Source organism: Bubalus bubalis, chromosome 8 (genome assembly GCF_019923935.1).
Source record: "Bubalus bubalis isolate 160015118507 breed Murrah chromosome 8, NDDB_SH_1, whole genome shotgun sequence".
Classification (NCBI taxonomy): Eukaryota; Metazoa; Chordata; class Mammalia; order Artiodactyla; family Bovidae; genus Bubalus; species Bubalus bubalis.
The window spans coordinates 103591500-103607627 of record NC_059164.1 but is presented as its reverse complement, the minus strand read 5'-3'; the positions used below and the strand labels follow the sequence as shown (position 1 = coordinate 103607627).

The 16128-nt window shown below is 38.2% G+C and overlaps 1 protein-coding gene across 9 annotated transcripts in view; it reads left to right on the top strand.

The window, feature by feature from the left end:
• The window catches only part of BRAF (B-Raf proto-oncogene, serine/threonine kinase), a 165952-nt gene that overhangs the window by 33346 nt on the left and 116478 nt on the right, over positions 1 to 16128 (top strand). The window contains exon 2 of one of the 9 annotated variants that reach the window (XM_044946956.1): positions 12101 to 12169. The exons of the other annotated variants lie outside the window; for them this stretch is intronic. Coding sequence (XP_044802891.1) covers positions 12143 to 12169 — 27 coding nt within the window. The 5' untranslated portion in view covers positions 12101 to 12142. The remainder of the gene's footprint in view (positions 1 to 12100; positions 12170 to 16128) is intronic. 9 annotated transcript variants of the gene reach the window in all.

Below are 16128 nucleotides of genomic sequence, written 5' to 3'. Positions count from 1 at the left end.
TAAGCTTAATGTTTTCAGAGTCCATCTTAGTGATGACATATATCATACTAACCACCAAACTCTTTTCCCACTGGCGTTCCATTTATGTTTTCACCAGCAGTGGGTGAGGATTCCAATTTTTTCACATCCTGTAGCACAAGCTGGAATCAAGATTGCCTGGAGAAATACCAATAACCTCAGATACGCAGATGATACCGCCATTATGGCAGAAAGTGAAGAAGAACTAAAGAGCCTCTTGAAACTTGATGAAAGAGGAGAGTGAAAAAGTTGGCTCAAAGCTCAACATTCAGAAAACTAAGATCATGGCATATGGTCCCATCACTTCATGGGAAATAGATGGGGAAATAGTGGAAACAGTGGCTAACTTTATTTTTCTGGGCTCCAAAATCACTGCAGATGGTGATTGCAGCCATGAAATTAAAAGATGCTTACTCCTTGTAAGGAAAGTTATGACCAACCTAGACAGCATATTACAAAGCAAAGATATTACTTTGTCAACAAAGGTCCTTAGTCAAGGCTATGGTTTTTCCAGTGATCATGTATGGATGTGAGAGTTGGACTATAAAGAAAGCTGAGTGCCAAAGAATTGATGCTTTTGAACTGTGGTGTTGGAGAAGACTCTTGAGAGTCCTTTGGACTGCAAGGAGATCCAACCAGTCCATCCTAAAGGAAATCAGTCCTGAATATTCATTGGAAGGACTGATGTTGAAGCTGAAACTCCAATACTTTGGCAACCTGATGTGAAGAAATGACTCATTGGAAAAGACCCTGATGCTGGGAAGGATTGAAGGCAGGAGGAGAAGGGGATGACAGAGGATGAGATGGTTGGATGGCATCACCGACTCAGTGGACACGAGTTTGGATGGTCTCTGAGAGTTGGTGATGGACAGGGAGGCCTGGCGTGCTGTGGTTCATGGGGTCGCAAAGAGTCAGACACGACTGAGTGACTGAACTAAACTGAAGCATTGGTGGTTCAATGATAAATTCTTGCCTACCAATTTCTCCACATCCTTACCAACATTTGCAATTAAAAAAATTTTAGCTGTCTTAGTGGACATGAATTGGTATCTCATTGTGAGGTTTTTTGTTTTTTGAAAACTGCATTTGTGGCATGTAGGGTCTTAGTTCCCCAACAAGGGATCAAACCCATGCCCCCTGCTGTGGAAGTGTGGATTCTTAACCGTTGGTCTGCCAGGGAAGTCCTTCATAGTGAGTTTTGTATTGGGTGATTTATTTTTAATGGCAGTTCCTCAAAAATCTAAACACAATTATAACACTACCCAGGAATTGAAAACAGAGACTTGAACAGATAGACTATACATCTATACTCTGTGTGTGTGTGTGTGTGTGTGTGTGTGTGTGTATTAGTATGCACGTGTGCTCACTCTGTGTGTGTGTGTGTGTGTGTGTGTATTAGTATGCACGTGTGCTCGCTCAGTCATGTCTGACTCTGTGAACCCCTGGACTGTGGCCTCCCAGGCTCCTCTGTCCATGGTATTCTCCTGGCAAGAATACTGCAGTGAGGTGCTGTTTCCTCCTCCAAGGCCTCTTCCCAACCCAGGGATCAAACCCATGTCTCCTGCACTGCAGGGGGATGCTTTGCTGCTGAGCCACCAGGGAAGCCCATATACTAGATGTCTGCTAATGTCTATTAATATTGATTGCAGGGTTATTTACAATAAGCAACAGGTGGAAACAATCCACATGTCTATCAACAGATAAATGAAATGTAGTACATACAATGAAATACTACTCCGTCATAAAAAGGAATGAGGTTCTGATACATGATATAACATGAGTAAACCTTGAATGTGTTTTGGTAAGTGAATTTAGCCAGACAGAAGACAAATACTGTAATTCTATTTATATGAAATATTTGGAATAGGCAAACTCATAGAGACAGAAAGTAGAATAGAGGTTATCAGGGGCTGGAAGATGAGGGAATGGGAGTTACTGATTAATATGAGTATTAGTTTAATGTCAGGTGGAACCTAGTCTTACTTCTCACCATAGTGCAGACTTTTTTTTCTGTAACATTCCTGACAGATGTTCAGTTGAATACCCTTAATAGTAAGTCAGTTTGTTCCTTTGTCAAGTATCTTTACTACTAATAAAGATAAAATTGTAGAGCTCAAATTTACCTTCTCTAGGTTCAAACTTCATTCTTAGTTTAGTTCTCTGAGACAGCACAGAACAGTCTGTCTCTGTTTCATACCCCAACTCTCACATTGTTTGACATGAACACACACACACACACACACACACACACACACACACACACCCATTTAGACCTTTCTTTGACACTGTTTACTTGTTGTTTGCCTTCAAACGTATTCAGGTCATCCCATCCCATCCAAAAACAAAAATACTTTCCCTGACTCTATTACCCCTTGAGCTTTTTTATTCTGATCACTAAATGCCTTTTCTTAGTAACTCACTCAAACTTTACTTCTTGAAAGTCAGTCTTCCATTTCTGTTGCACAGCTGAATCTGGTCTTTTGAAGGCCACTGGTGGTGGTGGTTTAGTTGCTAAGTCATGTCCGACTCTTGCGATACTATTGACTGTAGCCTGCCAGGCTCCTCTGTCCATGGGATTCTCTAGGCAAGAATACTGGAATGGGTTGCCATTTCCTTCTTCAGGGGATCTTCCCAACCCAGGGATCGAACCCCGGTCTCCTGCATTGCAGACAGATTCTTTACTAACTTAGCTACAAGGGAAGCCCTTGAAGGCCACTATGTACCCTTAATAATCAAGCTCCCCTGTGAACTGGTGTCAGTTCTCATTTCCAGTTATCTCTTGAGTATTTTACCTTAATGTCTCACTGACATCACAGAGTGAGCAGGTCCAAAACTGCCTTAGATCTTTCCCTTTCAATCTTCTTCCCTTCTGGTAATATTTTCCACTTAGTATACCTTATGCTTGAAACTTCAGAGTATCTCTGATTTCACCTGTCTTATTTTTCCTGGCAGTCAGTGGAACCGTCATGATTGGGATTATTAGTGCTTTTATAAGTGACCTCAGAGAGCTAGCTTGTTCCTTTTTCCGTGTGAAATTACAGCTAGAAAGCACCATCTGCAACCACAGAGTGGATCTTCACCAGACCCTGAATCTGTTGGCACCTTGATTGTGGACTTCTCAGCCTTTAGATCTGTGACATGTCTATTTACAGGCCACTCAGTTCATGGTGTTTTTTAATAAGCAGTCCAAACAGACTAAGACAACTGCTGTTCCTATTAAGGCTTATGAGACTGTGACCTCCAGGTCAGTAAGGACTATCATTACAGAATTCCTGATGCCCTGTATATCATGTGACACGAGTATTAGGCCTTTATAAAGTATGTGTCCAAAGTATGAGTTACTTTTAGAATTAGATAATACATCTAAGAACCCCACGTATTATTATGTCCAGTACATAGAAGATACTCAATAAGTGGTGGTTCTTTTCCTTATAGTTTATGCTTTACATTCATTGATTATATTTATTCATTCTTTTGTTTAAAGTTTAAAAATATTGAGCTCCCTTGTGCTGGTTGCTGGGTGCTATGATAGAGAAATGAATGTCAGTCTCTGTCTTTAAGGGTCTTATAGTCTAGTTAGAAGCAGACAGATCAAGAATTAAGGACAGTATACTATGTTTAAATTGTGGCCCAGGTGCCAGAGGAATCATAGAACAGGAGCATATAATTCAAAATGGTTGTAGGGGATAGAGGATGGAAAGATTTTTTAGAAAAGGGATGCTTAAACTGAATTTTAGCTATTTAAGATGTGCAAGACTTTTATAAAGAAAGGTAATTAAACTTTATTTAGAGACAGAAAGCAACACCCAAATACATGGAGTTATATACCATATCCTGAGGGTGGATTGAACGACTGAATGGTGAAAATGTCACCTTTTCTCAAATTGATCAGTTATTTATTGAAATCTACACCTCTGTTGGTTTTTCTGTGGAACTTGACAGCTTGATTAACGGTTTCTTTTGAAGTAAAAAGAGGCAACAATTGCCAAGATATTCTTAAAGAACAGTAAGATGAGATGACTTCTGTAATACATTTTTTTTCAGTCAACAAATTTGAATGCCTGCTATATGTGAAGCACTGCTAGGCCCTGGTTATTACCTTGGTGAATAAGACACATGGCTCCCACCAGAAGTCACATTCAGATTCACTTCTGGTGATATCTGGAGGTTTTAATAAACCACTTCCTAAAATGTCAGATGAGTGCCAAGAATAAGAACAGACTTAGTACATGATTTTTTTTCATATTAAAATTTTTTCCTCATTGTATATGTTTTTTGTTTATATTTTCCTTTGTGAATTTTTTTAAATGATAGGAAGCCTAGAAGTAGACTGGTTTTTCTTTAAATAGATCTTTAAGAATGTCAGTTGTGTTACAGCCTTGTTAGGAGGAGAGGGTTGGGATCTGCTGCTGAGTGATGTCCAGAGCAGTTAGCCTGACCTTGGGGAGCCAGGGAGAGTGACTTTGAGGGTTCCACAGGCATGGTTTTGAGGCGTAGGCAGTTGGGTGTCTGAGGTCTAGCCTTTGGGGTGTCTTGAGTGAATGAGTGAGTGAAGTCGCTCAGTCGTGTCCAACTCTTTGCGACCCCGTGGACTGTAGCCTACCAGGCTCCTCTGTCCATGGTATTCTCCAGGCAAGAATACTGGAGTGGGTTGCCATTTCCTTCTCCAGGGGATCTTCCCGACCCAGGGATCAAACCCGGGTCTCCCGCATTGGAGGCAGACGCTTTAACCTCTGAGCCACCAGGTGCCTATAATAAGAAAAAGGAAGATGAATAACAAAATAACAGATGATACTATGTAAATAGAGGTTTCTAAATGAGCTTTATATGTTTTTAAGGGGGTAGGTGGGTGGAAACATGCTTAATGGCAAATTAGTTGCTTATTGCATTAAATAAATGAAGTTCTACCCCACCTCTTTCTTACTACAAATAAAAATTAATTACTAGTGGATTGAGGACTAAATACAGAAAGCTTTTTAAAAGAAGGGACATACTTTTATGAGCTCAAAGCAGGGAAGGATTTCTTGAGACTGAAAAACACCATAAAAATTGATGAATTTTTGACTGTGTTAAAAATGGAAACTTAATTATTGAGACTCCCTTAAGAGACTTGAAGTACAGGATCAAAGATGTTTGTAACACATGCAGTAGCTACCTGTTGCTGATAACAAGTGTTTGTCTCTCTGTTTCTGTGGATCAGGGATCTGAGAGCTACTTGGCTTAGTGGCTCTAGCTCAGGGTCTCTTGTGAGGCTGCAGTCAAGGTGTCAGCTGGGCCTGCGATTATCTCAGTGCTGTACTGAAGAAGGACCTCATTCTGCGCTGCCTCTTGCGCATGTGGCAGCCTTAGAAGATCCAGTTTCAGATTCACTCACATGGGCCTCCTCCTAGGGCCCTCTCACAGCATGGCAGCTGGCTTTTCCTGGGATGAGAGATCCAGACGAGAGTGAGAGTGACTCCCTAAGGTGATAGCCACAGTCTTTTTTTGGGGGGGTGGGGGGTGGGGGGGCGTGGTGAGTCAAAGTCAGTCAGTTGTGTCCAACTCTTTGTGACCCCATGGACTGTAGCCTGCCAGGCTCCTCTTCCCGTGGAATTCTCCAGGCAAGAATACTGGTGTGGGTTGCCATTCTCTCCTCCAGGGGATCTTCCTGACCCAGGGATCACAGCCAGGTCTCCTGCATTGCAGGGAGACTCTACCATCTGAGCTGCTGGGGTCTTTTTTTTCTAAAGCTGTTTTCCCTGTGCTCTCCTATATATCCTTGTAACTTATTTATTTTATACATAGTCATTTGTACCTCTTAATCCCCTACCTCTATTTTACCCCTTCCTCCTTCCCTTTTCCTACTGGTTCTCTAACTTCTGTGACTCTGTTTCTGCTTGGTTATATTTATCACTTGTTTTATTTCTTAGATTCCATATGTAAGTATATTTGTCTTTTACTGTTTAACTTACTTCACTAAGCATGATACCCTCCAATACATCCATGTTGTTGCAAATGGCAAAATTTCATTCTTTTTTATGGCTGAATAGTATTCCATTGTGTATCTATAGATATACCACATATTCTTTATCCATTCATCTGTTGATGCATACTTAGGTTGATTGTCTTCTTAAAACTTAATCTTAAAAGTGACATTCTATTACTTATGCCAGTCTATTCAATAGCAAGTCAGTAAGCCCAACCCTTACTCCAGGAGGTGAGGTTGTACAAGGGCATGAATATCAAGAGGTGACAATCATTGGGGCCATTATAGATGTTACATCCACCATGTAATGAATGGACAACTGTTATGAAAAATATACCTAAGGAACTGTTCACTAAGACAACACCAAGTAGAAAAAGGACAAAAAAGTCTGAGAAGGCATTTGATGATAAAAGAAATTTAAATAACTAATTAACATAGTTAAAAGATCATTATCCTCATTAACAATTGAATAGAAACTGAAACCACTAAAGACCATTTTATACAGACTACACTAACAGAAATAAATATCTGATAGCATCAGGCATTAGCAAGGATGTGGAGCAATGGGAGTTCTTCCACCGCTGGTTCAGTTCCATTCAGTTCAGTCGCAGAGTCGTGTCCAACCCTTTGCGACCCCATGAATCTCAGGACACCAGGCCTCCCTGCTGCTGTTGCTAAGTCGCGTCAGTCGTGTCCTACTCTGTGCAACCCCATAGACGGCAGCCCACCAGGATCCCCCGTCCCTGGGATTCTCCAGGCAAGAACACTGGAGTGGGTTGCCATTTCCTTCTCCAATGCATGAAAGTGAAAAGTGAAAGTGAAGTCGCTCGGTCATGTCTGACTCCTAGCGACCCCATGGACTGCAGCACACCAGGCTCCTTGAGGACATCCATGGGATTTTCCAGGCAAGAGTACTGGAGTGGGGTGCCATTGCCTTCTCCCCCAGGCCTCCCTGTCCATCACCAACTCCCGGAGTTCACTCAAACTCACGTCCATCGAGTCAGTGATGCCATCTAGCTATCTCATCCTCTGTCGTCCCCTTCTCCTGCCCCCAATGCCTCCCAGCATCAGAGTCTTTTCCAGTGAGTCAGCTCTTCACATGAGGTGGCCAAAGTATTGGAGTTTCAGCTTTAGCATCATTCCTTCCAAAGAACACTCAGGACTGATCTCCTTTAGAATGGACTGGTTGGATCTCCTTGCAGTCCAAGGGACTCTAAAGAGTCTTCTCCCAACACCACAGTTCAAAAGCATCAATTCTTCGGCGCTCAGCTTTCTTCACAGTCCAACTCTCACATCCATACATGACCACTGGAAAAACCATAGCCTTGACTAGACAGACCTTTGTTGGCAAAGTAATGTCTGCTTTTCAATATGCTATCTAGGTTGGTCATAACTTTCCTTCCAAGGAGTAAGCGTCTTTTAATTTCATGGCTGCAGTCACCATCTGCAGTGATTTTGGAGCCCCAAAAAATAAAGTCTGACACTGGTTTCCACTGTTTCCCCATCTATTTCCCATGAAATGATGAGACCAGATGCCATGATCTTAGTTTTCTGAATGTTGAGCTTTAAGCCAACTTTTTCACTCTCCTCTTTGACTTTCATCAAGAGGCTTTTTGGTTCCTCTTCACTTTCTGCCATAAGGGTGGTGTCATCTGCATATCTGAGGTTATTGATATTTCTCCCGGCAATCTTGATTCCAGATTGTGCTTCTTCCAGCCCATCATTTCTCATGATGTACTCTGCATAGAAGTTAAATGAGCAGGGTGACAATATACAGCCTTGACGTACTCCTTTTCCTATTTGGAACCAGTCTGATGTTCCATGTCCAGTTCTAACTGTTGGTTCCTGACTTGCATATAGGTTTCTCAAGAGGCAGGTCAGGTGGTCTTGTATTCCCATCTCTTTCAGAATTTTCCACAGTTTATTGTGATCCACACAGTTAAAGGCTTTGGCATAGTCAATAAAGCAGAAATAGATGTTTTTCTGGAATTCTCTTGCTTTTTTGATGATCCAGCGGATGTTGGCAATTTGATCTCTGGTTCCTCTGCCTTTTCTAAAACCAGCTTGACTGCTGGTAGGTGTGTGAATTGATGAACCACTTTGCAAAATAATAGTTTTCTACAACTGCTAAGCAGTTACCCTAGACCCATGGTTTTAAAATTTGAGTGTGTATCAGAATCACTTGTGGGGGTGCAGTGCAAACAGATGTCTGGGCCCAGCCCCAGAGTTTTTGATTCAGTTGAAGTGGAATGGAGCCTGGTAATTTGTGTTATTGGCAAGTTCCCAGGTGATGGGAACTTGGCCGAGGAATCGTACTTAGAGAACCAACCATTGTCCTAGAGAAATGTGTCAGTATATGGACTAGGAAGCTTACTTATAGAAAAATGTTCATAGCAGCATTATTCCTATTAACCCCAAAGTATACAGACACAAAATTCAGGTGTCCATCAATAGTGGATTGGATAGATAAATCATTGTATATTCATTTATGGAATAAAAATATTGTTCAGATAGAAAATCTGTCTCCTGCATCGATCTGTACAAATCTCCCAAACATATTTAGTCAAACATTTGAAAATCACAGAAAATTCTTTACATGATTCTATTCATAAAAAGTTCAAAAACAAATGGAATTAAGTGTATTGTTCAGGAATGCAAATCAAGTTATCAAGTTCTATAAAAAGTACTACTGGGATTTTGATAGTGATTGTATTAAATTTATATACTAGTATAAGGACATAGATATTTACAAATTGAATTTTCTAGCTCATGAACATGGTCTTGATCCTCATTTATTTTAGTCCATTTTTTCCTTAAATAAATGTCTATAGTTTTCAATATAATGTTCTTGTACTTTGAGGAGTGTGGGATTAGTTTTATTCCCAAGAATCTTTTGTGCTATTGCAAATGGGATTAGGGAAAAAAAACTTATTGTAGGGAACCGATTTTTTCTTTTGTACATTGATTTTTAAAAAATCTGATTCCTAGAGAAGTCTTGTTCTCAAATTCATCAGTCTTGGATTTTTAAGTAACACTCCTATGTGCAAATAATGATTGTTTTATTTTTTCCTTTCTCATGTGTAAGTCTCTGTTTTCACACACTGCTTAGGGTCTTGCATACAATATTTGATAGTTGTAGTGATCTATATCACTGAATTTTTATTTTTCCTGTCTTTAATGTGAATGCTATATGCTTGGTGATGCAGTTTCTGGTTTGAGAGATTTGTGTGTGTATGTTTAATCATAAATGGGTATTGAATTTTGTCAGATTTTTTTTACCTACATCTATTGAGATGATTGTATGATTTTCTTCTTCTGCTAATGTAATTTAATTCATTACATTTGCCATACAACTTTTTATTTAGTGCTATTACATCTGTGCTTACAAATGAGATTAGTCAATAACTTTCTTGTGCTGTTCTACCCAGTTTTGGTATCAGAATTTGTGTTGTTAGAAAGAGCTGATTAATTTTCTAAGATTTTTTTTATGGTCTTGAAGTTTTTATAACAGAGAAAATGTTTCTTGAAATAACTTAAAATGATTATGGTTTTATCGTTGCTTAGGATTCCCTGATTTAACTAACGTTTTCAATTAACCAACCATCAGACTTCAGGATTACAATTGTGATGATTTCCTTTGTAGAGTTGGGATTACAGTTTCTCTTAGCACCCTACTTTTCTGGTCATCTAAACTCATAGCTGAGTTATTAGGCAAAAAATTTTCAATCTTTCTCTTTTGGCATGGCTGTTTGCTCTCTCAGAACCGTAAATTCTTCCGTGCTATACAAAGCAGGGTTTTCTTAGGGTACTAAATTTCCATCAACAGTAGTTCAGATTCTCATTACTTCTTGCTGATAATTGTAGCATGTTTTTAATGAGAGTGGGCCTCTAGTAACTCTCTGACTTATTAGTTAACTTAAACATTGTTGCCAGAGTAAACAACCTAAAATATATGTCTAATCAGATCAAAAGACATTTGTAACAAAAACTGCATTTAAAAAAGTTACTGTATGATGGCTTAGATAAGTCTCTGCAATCAGCTGTCAGTTAAATTATTTTAAAAATATATACATGCACACAAATTCTGAATTGTGATTATCTGCTGTGAGAGTTTAATGAGTACACAGTATAGATTGGGAGGAGGTAGTGAGGAAAGGCCTCTTGGAGGAAGTAAAATCTAAAACTCTGTTTTATCTGAACAAGTTGTGCTAGCTTGGAAAAGTTCTGAGCCGAGTTTTCCAGGAAGAAGGAATAGCAGTAAAGGTTTGCTGTTGGAACACCATTGTGGTTGAGTTTATTGAGTATGGATGGAGAGAATAGTGCCTAATGAGGCAGGAGATAGATGGGGGCAAAATCCTTTAGGATCTTGTATGCTTTGCTTAAGAACTTCAGGTTTTATTACGAGTCATTGAGGAGCCGGTAAAAGGTTTAAGCAAGAATGATTGTGATCAGATTTGTGTTTTAGAGATTTCACTCTGTGGAGAAAGGATATGAGAGGAATGGAAGTAGGGCAAAAGAAGTGGAGGAGCCAGTTAGAATGCCTTCGTAAGTAGTAGTTCAGGGAGAAAAGGTAGTAGTTTAAACTAGAGTAATGATAGTAAACAAGGTAACACATGGAATGATTGTCTCATAAAGCCATTAAAATAACCTATGAAGTATGAGCAGAAAAAGATTTGGAATAAACTTATCAAAGTTCATCTAGTAGATGGTGTTACAGAATTGAAACCTGGGGTGTTAACCATTTGATCATGTTTTTAAAATAAAAGCCAAACTCCATTGAAGATTTTTCAGCCTACCTTTATTACCTTTATCACCAATGCTATAGCCAGACCAAACTCTGGCAATAGTTAATTTGAACATACCTGTACCTTGATGCCACTGATGATTGTTTACTATGACTGCAGTACTCTAATCCCATATGCTTAATAAAATTCAGACTATCCTTTGGGATCCAGGTCAAATATGAAGCCTTCCAAATTTGCCTCCTGACACACATTGTCCCTTTACCTTCTTTTAACCAGAGTAGTTTCTTTGTATTGTAATATGTTAATCCAGCAGATATTTATGTGATGACTATGTGCTGGGCACTGTGTGTACACATTGTGAACATATTTATATATAGAAATAGATATAGTCACTCTCACTATAGAACCTATAGCCCAGAGATAACACAGACTTTGAACAAAATCTGTGTACACATATTGTTGTTTAGTCATGCAGTCACATCCGACTCTTTGTGACCCCACGGACTGCAGCACACCAGGCTTCCCTGTCCTTCACTGTCTCCCAGAGTTTGCTCCAACTCATGTCCATGGAGTCAGTGATGCCATCCAACCATTGCATCCTCTGCCATCCCCTTCTCCTTCTGCCCTCTTTGCCAGCATCAGTGGCAGTAGCTCTTCATATCAGGTGGCCAAAGTATTGGAGATTTCAGCTTCAGCATCAGTCTTTCCAATGAATATTCAGAGCCGATTTCCTTTAGAATTGACTGGTTTGATCTCCTTGCTGTCTAAGGTATTCTCAAGAGTCTTCTCCAGTACCACAGTTTGAAAGCATCAATTCTTTGGTGCTCAGCCTTCTTTGTGGTCCAGCTGTCACATCCGTACATGACTACTGGAAAAACCATAGCTTTGACTACACAGACCTTTGTTGGCAAAATGATGTCTCTGCTTTTTAATATGCTGTCTAGATTTGTCATAGCTTTTCTTCCAAGGAGCAAGTGTCTTTTAAAATTTCATGGCTCCAGTCACCATCTGCAGTGATTTTGGAGCCCAGGAAAATAAAGTCTTTCACTGTTTTCATTGTTTCCCTATCTGTTTGCCATGAAGTGATGGGACCGGATGCCATGATCTTGATTTTTTGAATGTTGAGTTTTAAGCCAGCCTTTTCACTCTCCTCTTTCAGCTTCTAGAGGCTCTTTAGTTCCTCTTCACTTTCTGCCATTTCTACACACATATATTTGAATTAATAATTATAAATTTTGAAAAGTGATTATTAAGGAATGGTAAAGAGTGCCTGTGGGTTCTTGAGACCCTTAGAGGGTCCTTGAGTCAAAACTGTTTTATAATACTAAGACATTATTTGCATTTTCACTCTCATTTTCTTGTGAATATACAGTGATGTGGTGTGTCATAGTGCAGCAGATTGAATGCAGAAGATATGAAAATTCAGATGTCTTCTGTTAAGGTAGATATTAATTAGTATTATAAAAGAATGCCACTTTCCATCTCCACTGTTTTTTGTTGTTTTGGAAAGTGTAGTTATGTTTTTTCATAAAAACTAGATAATTTGTGTTAATGAATGTGTTGTAATTTTTATGTGAATTAAGTATAAAAATTTCTTGAATATAATTTTAATATAGATGAATATTGATTACTATAACCTACATGAATAAAGGCTCTGTGAGCTCCTCAATAATTTTTAAGACTCTAAAGGGATCCTGAAACTGGGAAGATTAAGAGTCTTCTGTAGTGAGAACCTGACGTATGTTCCTAGCTTCTGGAGAAGTAAAAGATACCTTATGTTTCCTTTTAAATTCTTATGTTTTTTCTTAAAAGTAGAGTCTGGTTATCTCCGTATCTCTAAAGCCTGTAATTATTTGCACATAATGGGTATGTTTGTTAAATTCCATTGTTAAGGTCTATTGTAGATGGTACATTGTTCGAAGCCTTTGTTCAGATACTGTCATTTCTGATTGCTAAAGGAGATGTATCTGGATTCAGATCCCTCTTCTTGAGAGTTTGAGCAAGTTACTTAACCTTGCTGAGCCTTACCACTCATCTGTAAGATGGAATACGTATTATCTTACTCTGTTGTAGTGATTTAATGAGTTAATACATGTAACCTGATTAGTAAGTGATAGTTACTATTTTATTGTGTGTTTTTACAAACACGCCTATTTCTGTGCCTGTTGTTATTTTACATACAGTGCATGTACATACTGGGCTTAGTTATGTTAGTAGGCAGAGAGGTCTGTGAATAAATAAGTATATAATTTTAAAAAATCACCATTTGAGTACATATAACAGTTTATCAGGAAGGTTGAAAACCAAAATAATGTATTTTGTGGTTATTCATCTTTATAGACAGGGGAACTGAAACAAAATGTGGGCTTGGAATAGTTTTAAGTAACTCCGTTATACTATAGGATAGGGATGGTGCTTCACATTTACTGAATCTTTGAACAGTATTAAAAAGCTGGAGATACTTAAAAACATACTTTGGAAATCTTGAAAAATAAGTACTGTAGATTAAAAGTTAAGCCCCAAAATATCGCACACGGCTAATGGAAAAAGTAACTAAAGGCACCATGGAAGAAAAACAGAATTGCCTTGAGAGAATAATATGAGATGTTACAGAGTGTGACTAAATATGATCCAGTAAAATAGGAGAACATAGGACATCCTACCTGTGGTGGAGTCTAAATTCAGTGGTTTAAAATGTAATTGTATTAAAGGTAGACTCCTTAAGATGACAGTGCAGAATGTTTGCCAAGGGGTGACCAGGAAATAGGAATATCAAGTGACTGCTTTGCTTTTCATAGCAGAAAGCTGTAGGAAAATTATCCTTTATATTCTCTTTTGAAGCAGATAATTCAGTTGTGCTTAAAAATAAAAAAAGAGAAATAATGTTTTTTCTTAAATAAGATAAAAACTGTAAGTTGGCTAAATGTCTAGGTTTGGACCTAGAACTTGGTTACGTTTTAAATAGAAAGGGTTGTAGACATTCTGTTCTTTGTACAGTGTGAAGTTTTCTGGGATTTGTGTGTGTGTGTGTGTATCCTGTATATACACATACATATATTCATAGTATTTTTTACTTGAAGATTTTGTCAGTTTAAGGTTTACTGGATTTTTCATTGATTATTACTGTGTATTATCTCCATAGCTGTAGTCATTGAACTTGCAGTCCATTAGGTTGTGATCTCATTTGTATTTAAAGCAAATGAAAAGCTATCCTGCTAGTTACGTTTGCTATTTAAGTTGATCATGCAGTCAGTGCCAGTTGATTGATAAAGGTTGTTAATTGAAAATGGTTAAAATGGAAAATTATTTAAGGAAAGAAGGAGATACATATTTTAATTTAAAGCATATAAATATATTCATATGCCTATATTTTGATATAGGGTTTAAGTTTTTTGTTTGATTAATGGTGTTCTGAGTGGAGTTACATGTTTTTAATTCTGCAACCATATGGTAATGCATTATCCACAGTTGCCTGTTTTCTTTTTATTTTAATCATCCGTGCGTTCAGTGAACAAATTAGTGGAGATTCTAGGGGAGAGATGATGGTAGCTTGGACTAGCAGGGGAAGTAGTAAGAAGTAATCTGATCCAGGATGTATTTCAAACATGGAACCAAGATAATTTTCTCTTGTACTAATTTCCAAATGTATAACTTTTGGACCTGAAACTGAAAAAGAGAAACCACTGCTCAGAACTGAATATGTGTTCTGAAAGATCAAGTAAGATCTTTTTTCTTCACATCTGAAATCCACTTTTCCAGTGAGCTCCATTGGCTCTACCTTTGAAATACAGTAAGTCTTCAGCATAGTAACCTTCTAGTAGCGAACTTTAAGATATGTGCATGTGCAATGTGTGAAAGTCCTATTGTTGACATCTTTACCATCTCCCAGCCCCTGCTTCCTCCTCCAGGCAGTAATTCTTGCCTGTTCACTTGCTACCAGCCTCTGTATGCCAGCTGTTGTACTGTACTCTGAGATTAAAAATGTTTATTTTTTGTGTTTTTTTATGTATCGTTTCTGTGAAAAGTATTATAAGCCCATTACAGTACAGTCCTATATAGGTGATTGTGTTACTTGGTTACATCGGCTAATTTTGTTGGAGTTATGAACACACTCTTGGAACGGAACTCGTTCATATGTAGGGGTTTTGTGTGCCTCTTAAACCAGGCAACTTCTCACTGTTTACTTTGCCACCGTCTTAGTCCTCACTGCTGTCATCTCCCCAGTTATTGCAGTAATCTTCCAACTGATGTTGCCCCCTTATATTTTGTTCTGTACATACCAGTAGGAGTAATTATTTAAAATGTAATTTATATAATGTTACTCATTTGCTTAGAAAACTACACTTAAAACCCAAACTTTAAACTGTGGTTTCAAGGTTTATATAATCTGGCCCCTACCAGCTTCTATAGCTTCATCTTCTAGACTGTGATTCTCAAAATGTGGTCCAAGGGTTCAGGAGATCTGTAAGGCCAAAACTATTAATAATACTAGGGTGATATTTACCTTTTTCTCTCTCATTCTCCTGACTGTAGAATCAAGTTTCCATATGCTACATGATCTGTGTTATTGTTACAAGTTAATGTAGAAACTGGTATGATAATCCAGCTACCTTCTATTAAACTAGTCATTAAAGAGAATGGCAAAAATGTAAAACAGTGCCATTCTTCTCACTAAATTTTTTGTTTTGGACAGTGGACTTGTTTTTTGTTTTAAAAAAAAGTTGTTTAACACATGACAGTTTTATTCAAATAATTTTAAAAATAATTTCCCAGTCTGATTTCTTAATAGGGCAAATATCATTAGATATAACTCACAGAAACAGCAGCTTGGGGGATCCTCAATAATTTAAGAGTGTAAAGGGATCATGAGAGCATACTCATAAAGTTTGAGAGCTATTGTCTTGCACTGTATGCGTTTTCTTACATCACATCAGCCTCACTGGCTTTCTTGTTGTTTGTAGAATACTCCAAGCATACTTGTAACCTAGGACTTTTTTCATTAATTGCTATTTTTCCTCTACCTGAAGAATATTTTCACCAGCTTTCTCACTTTATTCTCATATCTGTTCAAATATTACTACCTCTTTGACAAGACCTTTCCTAACCACAAGCCTACGGTTTCTGAAAGAGCCTTCTTGGGACTTCCCTGGTTGTCCTGTGGTTAAGACTCTACACTTCCACAGCAGGGGGCACTAATTCTATCTGTGGTCAAGGAATTAAGATTCCACATGCCACATGGTCGTGGTGTGGCCAAAATAAATAAATAAATAAAATTTTAGAAATAAAGCAAAAGAGCCTCTCCCTACTGTCTTTTACCTTGATTGAATTTTTTTCAAAGCATTGATTCACTGCTGGAAATTATGCATTTATTTTCTTGTTTATTTGTTCCCTTAATAGAGT